The sequence below is a fragment of the Halyomorpha halys genome, unplaced genomic scaffold, assembly GCF_000696795.3.
Source record: "Halyomorpha halys isolate HHAL.00 unplaced genomic scaffold, Hhal_1.1 Scaffold522.1, whole genome shotgun sequence".
Taxonomy (NCBI): Eukaryota; Metazoa; Arthropoda; class Insecta; order Hemiptera; family Pentatomidae; genus Halyomorpha; species Halyomorpha halys.
The window spans coordinates 361,978-369,728 of record NW_027107635.1 but is presented as its reverse complement, the minus strand read 5'-3'; the positions used below and the strand labels follow the sequence as shown (position 1 = coordinate 369,728).

The window sequence follows — 7,751 nt, the reverse complement described above, 5'->3', positions numbered from 1 at the left end:
AATTCTAATTGTATACTTATTATTATTATTTTTATATAAATATATCATTTTGACTTTTTTTCTAATTTTTTTTACAATTATTCAATGATTTGTTTGGGATCTCTTTTGCATGAGACTGAACCTTAACAATTGTAAAAAGGAAATATAATTGTTAAAAGAACTATATAACAATATAACTAACTACATAACGACATGGTAATAAAAATATTTTAAAAAATCTTTAAGAATGCATTCTTAATATTATAAATATAATATAATAAACACGTTACCGTGTTAATAATATTTTCTTTATATGAAGTTCTATATAAGATTTGATGAGTCATCAATCACCCATTACATCAACATTTATCTTACTTCCAGAAATTCTTTTGAATTCTTTTCCAATCTAGCGTGATAAATCGTAGAGGCCCTAAACCTGAAAACCTTACTTTAAAAAGAATTTTATACACCAATATATTTCCATTAAGAAGTGTTTCCCTTGTATATTTATTTCTCAAGATAATAACTTTTTTTTTTTTATAGTACCAATGGTGTTCCATATTTCTGCGCCACATACAAACAACTGGAGAAACTGGTGAGTGTCTTTTTAATTCTAAACTATACAAATTCCTAATTTGGGCAGCTTACTATAACCGACCGTCACATGTTGCTGATTGTTCTATATCCCCTTACGTTTTTTTTAATTCGGTTAAAATCTGAAGTTTCTTACAGTTTAAACTGAATACAGGAATATTTTGGATATCATTCCTGATTCTAAATTGAATAATAACATTACAATAAAATAATAATAAATATTCGAAATATCTGGAATCATTATACTTTTTTCTATCTTATAAATAACATGCTAAGAATTCGATAGTAAAAATCTAATAAACTTGTAGGTCCGATTTCGATTTGGTTTAAATACATTTTTTAAAAAAACATAGTCATATTTATTCCAGAAAAAACGTTAAAAACAAAACCTAAAATATAAAACTTGCATGAGAAGTGTGGAATCCTGTGTTGAGAGATATAAAACAATGAGCCTAACAAACTAGTCCCAACAACCTGATTGTAGTCCTGAATCAGTTGAGAACAGGACGTAGAATAGGCCTCAGCTGGATTGAATCGATAATCAAATATATGTGCTGAAATCCGAGAAGGCAATCTGCAAACAACTACTCCAGTTGTTTACTTCAGCTCTGTAACTGTGAGCAGATAAGTTTGCTTAATTAAGAATTGGCATAGTTTGGATACTTTAAAAATTATATGTAGTGCCAGATATTAAGTTAATTATAGATAAAAAATCCGAATAATAATACACGAATAAGCTAATACACGAAGAAAAAATATATATTTTAATTTGAATACATCATTGCATATTTTATAAACTCCTCTCGATATTGAATTAAATTTTTACAATGACATAAAAAAAAAAATTAATTAAACTAAAAAAAATTGATATCAAGAAACTATCGAGTAATCTGACTTCTCCTAGTATTTTCGCAAATAGTATTCGTAACTGGTGGGGATGACCTACTGTTTTCTTTTTTCTTGTCAAGATTCATTTCTCTGGAAAATGAATATTAACCGCCCCAGTTGGGAATCAGACCCACAACGATCCGAAACAAGTGCTCAAAAAAATACTACTTACCAATAACTTTTCACTCAAAGTCACATAGAAACTTTTATACTCATATAAAAATCCTATTACAACTTTACCTCCTTACTTCTGGTCTTCGATGTGTTTCTATCTGACAGCCCTAACGAAGACCTGTAAAGTGGGGCGAAACGTTAGTTAACAATAAATAGTTTTCTTTTACCGTTGATACCTTTATTGAATGCGACTGCTAAAGCCCGTCGGTACGAACGTCAGGACAAGAGTCCAATTCTTCTGGATAGAAAATAAAAAAAAAAAACTTTTTTCAAAATCTTGACTATCTCACCGTGCTCTCTACTTCTTAGTTCGTGTCTTCTTACCAGCAAAATATAATTAAAATATACAATTTACAAAACTTCTACTCTTTCTGCGGTTTTTTAATTCAGCGGTTATTTACTTTGAAGGAGAAACAGTACATTTAAGTCTTTAAAAAAACAAAGTGTTTCGTATTGTGTAAAAGAACAAAAAAAAAAAAAAAACGGAGACTAGGAATTCACAGTATGCGAAAATGCGTACCGTATGCATCCTGTATATTTAAAGTTATATTATCACGGCGGTTGAAATGGGCTAAGTTATTTGGTTTTCAATTTGTAATAACAGTCATAAATAGGAGGAGTTTTAACCTTGTAGAATCGGTTCGGAGAGAGATTTCTGACAAGAGATACAGCACTCAGAGTACAGACCGAGTATTATAGATTGGTCTATCTGCATCCCGCCTTTTATTCTAATTTTATTCTGGCAAAAGAAGAATCCTTAGAAATAGAGAATGGCGACGAAAAAGGGACATTATAAATGGCCAATGTTTAAAATAAATGTCAAGGCTCACGTTTCAAAAGACAAATATGGACTCAAAAATATGTGAATGACGAAATAATAATTCTGTATTTGTAAAACATTTATAAACGCCATAGGATAAAAAATATGTTATTTCAGATATTAAAATTATTTCTGAGGCTTAAAACTTTTTAATTTAAAACATGAAATTTATAATTTAAACAAAATTTCGTTTGAAAAAATATTAATTTTAATGATGAGAATGTGTTTAATTAATTTTTAGGATTGATAAAAAAACATTTACGAGTGAATTTTTTCCTTGATTGAAAAATTTATCGAAAAAGAAGTTCTTAGGTAACTTTATTTTGCTATAATATGTGTACTTCATCGTTTAAAAAATCACTTTTTTAATTTTAATAATAAGAATATGAAGCTTTCAATGGAACTATCAGCATTCAACTCAAAAATACCCAATGGGTTACTACTTCTGCCCGATTTCCTAAATTTTCTATTTCTTGTTTTATTTCATTTATTATTTCTTCATTCTATCCTTTTATTACTTTTATAAAAGAGAATAAAACTGGTACTCTATGCTTTTGTCTTTTTTTCTTCTTACATACCCCCCTTTCTCTCTAATCTGCTTTTTTTTCCAAATACCTAAACCCAGTTGGCGAAGGAGATTTCAAGAAATAAGGACTTGATAGAGGTACAGGAGCAGAAGGCCGCTTCAACTAGCACTTAGCGCTTGCTCATGTATCGCTCTCAGCATATTGCATGAGATAGAATAGTTACAATGTTTATATTTATGTTTACATTTTTTCATTTTTAAATATAATGAGCTATCGAGTGATATATGTTTCAGCTGGCTTAAGAAAACAAAAACAAAAGAATTTTATTTGTATCTGTTGTGCTTAAAGATGATTGGAAACTATCCTTTAGTCATTTTGTAAATATCCACTCTATAAAAATCCTCTAGTCTTTGTTTTAATCCCTTCTTAGTTACGTATCTTCCAGAACCAAAAGAAAACTAAAACTGTCATCAGGTCGGCTAATATTATATTTGTTTGCAGTCCCATTTATCATGTTTATCTTTCTGATATTATATTCTTAAATTTTTTAATACTTCGATGATTCAGGCACTCAAAATTCCAAGTCCTAGCACGGCTTTAGCCAATTTATATCAGCCGTTTAAAGTCTTATTCTATTTTTAGTGACCCATTTAGAGTTTAGTATTACGTATTCAAGAGTCCATTATGAATATTAGTTCGTTTCTGCTCTATCACTTATCACAGGTCCTAGAAGACTTAAACGGCGTTTTCAGCTCAAAGGGGATAGATTTTTCATTTTCTTTCTGTGGTTTCAATCCTATTGTACAAAAATGTTGCTCCGCTACAGGAAAATATAATCATGTTATTCTTAACACCCACATTAAGAAAGAAACATATGATTATCAAAGATATATTTTATGATCATCAGCATCAAGCATACATTTGTTTTATATGTTGGCATAATATTCTTTTGAATTGAAACATAAACATAAACATTCTGTTTCTTTTTACTGAGTACAGTTCTTTCCTCTCAAATAAACACTTACATAAATTAAATAAATAGTGAACATACATCATACTTCGCCAATAGATTTCCCACTATCAAATTAGTCACAATCCAGATAGTAGTAAATAATTCTGAATTGGAACATGTTACAACGACTAGCACTCTGTTGTGTTCCGTGAGAATAACTCAAGGGATTCTTGGCATAGATTTCCTTCTTTACTCTTTTCACTTTACTCAGACTATTATTACTTTCATGTCTTACGGTAGCATTCAGAAGATATGGAGAAGCTTTGAGGTCACCATACCTCGTTAATCCATCAGTTCAACTCGTTGGAGCAGACCAAGTTTAGTATTAATAAGGAGTTCATCAACTTGTTAACACCTTACACCTGGAATTCAATTTATGATCATTCAGACTCATGGCTTTTTCTAAATGTACCTCTTCCTTTCAAAGCCGCTTGGCTTACACCAACACCCACCCAGCCACCTACTCTTGAAGTGCATTTTCTTGTATAAACTGCCGTAGAGCTCTCATAATATGAGTTTCTGATCAATGTCCAATTCTCAACTTTTTGCCACATTTAGAAATTTCAGCTAAATTATCAAATGTGGACAGGCACCCGGGACATTATGTAGTCGCTGAACAAGGGACCAGTGTTTAGAAAATTGAACCTGGAGTCGCCTCTCTGCATTTCCTCCGCTTCAAATGAGTGGCTGATCGTTAACTATAGGTTGGTCAGTCGCTTTAACTCTTTCTTCCACTTTTCTTTCTTTCCACAAGTCGCCGTCAAGTTATCACAATATGGTATTTCTCTCTAGTCCAAAACGTATGTTTTGCTCATACTGCTAGCTCAGTCTACCGGCCTTTACCACAACTACCATCTTTAATCCTGATAGCTCTCTCAAATCCAATTATTTTTTTTATATTCCAAACAATTTAGTTGTATAATTTAGTTGTATAAACAATTTAGTTGTATAACAATTTAGTTGTATAAACGAATATTGTCCTCATCATTTTCAAACGTTCTTTTACGAGATTGTAAACATCTGGTCTCAATGTCTGCCATCTGAGACATGACCCTTTACCGTTCTCTAAAGAAAATAATGCATGAGTTTACTTCGAGCATTATTCCGAATTTCATGGACTAATCGAAAATCGAATACCACTTTCCTCTACCCCCTGGTCACAATATTTGGTTTATTTTAGTTGGTTCCTTCTATTATACTTTTGAAAATGATTTAGTTTTTTTTTCGAACTACGATGAATAGTGATAATATCTTATCGTATATTTTTTATAGCTGATATGAGTAAATCTGGATTCTTTTTGTTTCATTATTATCCTACATATCCTATAATCCAATAAATCGAATTAAGTTCTTTAAGCACACCAGTTATAAAGTCATGAATCAAGTTTGGAGGCTTTCTAGAGGCGGCATAGATACAAGCTTCAAGCATGTGCTGTTTTCCTAGTTCAATATTTGTTCTGTATTGTTTTAAATTTTTCTTAAATTAAAAAAACTTAGTTGTAATAAAGGCCAGCAAACATAACCCTCTTGAATATAATTTATGCTATCCTCTAAACATACCCAACTTACTCTTATACAATATTACATTTTTTATTACCAAAATAACATGAAATAAGATGTTAGTATTTTTTATATTCAGTTGGGCTGAACTGACCTCCAGAAAACATAAACTAATGGTAAGGGTTAACAATAAAAGTGTGATATTAATTTATTTATACATTTCTTTAAATGTTTAATATTTTTGTGTGTACACAAGTGTGTTATCAAAAGCTGATATACATGACGCCCATAAGCACTAGCAACAAAAGCACACGCTTTTTGAAAAATAATTTTAAAAACACATTTTACATAACATTGATATTTTTTTTAGCAAACGAATTTATAGTTGGAATGATAATAGCAGCTTTGTGTGTTAGTTTAGGAAATGTTTTAAATCTTTGTAAATATAATATCAATTTATTGGTCAATAGAATTTTTTTTCAGATTAAAAAAAATGGCTTGAAAAAAGTAAATTTTATTACTTAATGGAAAAAGAGACGGTTGTGACATTACTAGTCTAATCTAGTTTTACAAATATTACATCACATGATTATGATAATTCAGATCTTTATAATTTTATAAATGTCATAATAATATTTGTTTTGGATTTTTTTTTTTTTTTTTACAAAATTTAAATTAAAAGTCTTTTTTTGAAATAAAATTGGACAGTTTCCTTCATAAACATTCACACTTACATTCTCATTGAAACTCACATCAGACAATGAAAAAAGCTATTAATAGGAATCTCTTTAATGAAAATATTAAAGACTACCTTAGAACTTGAAGAGAAATAATAAAGTGTCTAGAGCTATGACAAAAGAAGTAGAAGGAATTGGCTTAGAACAAAAGTAAATTTACACCAGACACCTAGTAGTAAGTTGAGAATTAAACTTCATTTCTAAGTTCAACTTTGACAGGTTTACAACAGACCAACCTTTCAATTTTATTACCTTGCAATCACTTTGTCACCCCAATACTTTCAATAAGTCAAATTCAATTAATGTATTTGAGAGCTAAAACGCCATTATGCCGCCTACGCAAGCAGTTTTAAGTCGCTTCTTATCTAGACAAACCATGGTCCAGTTCAGTCAAACCACAGTCCATCTCAGACGAACAATTATCCAGCCCAGATAAACCATGAGAAACACTATGGTTCAACTCCACGAAACTTTGGATCAGTCAATTACGTCTATGAAACAAATACTTGGAGTTATGAGTGCTATCTCCTGATATTCGAAAATTATGATCCTTCGAAAAATTTATGGAGGAGTCCAAACTGCTGGATATTAGAGGAGACATTTCAACTTCCCGGTTTATACAATACAGTCCCAAGTTATATAATTGAACAAGCTGGTGATGGTAGAACGAATGTCAAGACTATAATGGGAGAGGTGGAAGGTCCTTATAAGGAAGCTACCATTATACAGCACAGGAAGATATAGGAAGACCTAGATTGAGATGGTTGGATGGTATAAAATATTCTGGGAATAAGAAACGGCGTGGTCCGTACAAGAAATGGGCAAGTAGTGAAATAAACGGACTAGTAAACGGGTGACGAAACCATCGCGATGATGAATGCAAATAACTTATTGAGTTATACCATTGTGTAATATGTGCAGTTAAGATAACGATTTTATTAATTGAATATCATTCAAGATGATTGATGGGAAAAATCATTTGGACCACATTGAACGTACTTTAAATATATAAATACATATTATACTTGAAAGACGTCTTGATTATTTTACATTCGACAACATTTTTATTTAAACTCTTAAATAATATTAGGGATTTTCATGTACTGCATACAAAATGATTTGGACGAATATATAAACGTTCATCAAGTAATGTTTGATATATCCCATTCATATATGTTGAATATATCCCATTCTATTGTGACTGAAATGATATTGGACTGACTTTTATAGTTTTCCCATACAGCCACAATAATGTAATATTCCTCGATGGTAAAATTACTGATTAACTCTTATGTATTCGGTTGTTTGGTACTTTGTATGTTTTGGGCTATATTAAGAAAATGGACTTTGCTAAGTGGTTGCTGAGTCAAGGGATAATACAGTATTGGTTATAAAACTAACTTTAACTTCACCAGTCTTCGTCTAATCTGAGGCAAGAAAGTATTAACAGTCCATAATTAACCCTAGTATAAAACAGCCCTGTATCAGTTTCAAAACAACAATTTTGTCAATTTTATTTA

At 30.7% G+C, this 7,751-nt stretch overlaps 1 protein-coding gene across 2 annotated transcripts in view; it reads left to right on the top strand.

Annotated features, from left to right (window-relative positions):
* Window positions 1–7,751, top strand: part of unc-13-4A (BAI1 associated protein 3) — a 413,601-nt gene that overhangs the window by 371,484 nt on the left and 34,366 nt on the right. For both annotated transcript variants that reach the window (XM_067046009.1, XM_067046008.1), the window contains 2 exons: window positions 523–574; window positions 3,081–3,119. In XM_067046009.1, coding sequence (XP_066902110.1) covers window positions 523–574; window positions 3,081–3,119 — 91 coding nt within the window. The remainder of the gene's footprint in view (window positions 1–522; window positions 575–3,080; window positions 3,120–7,751) is intronic.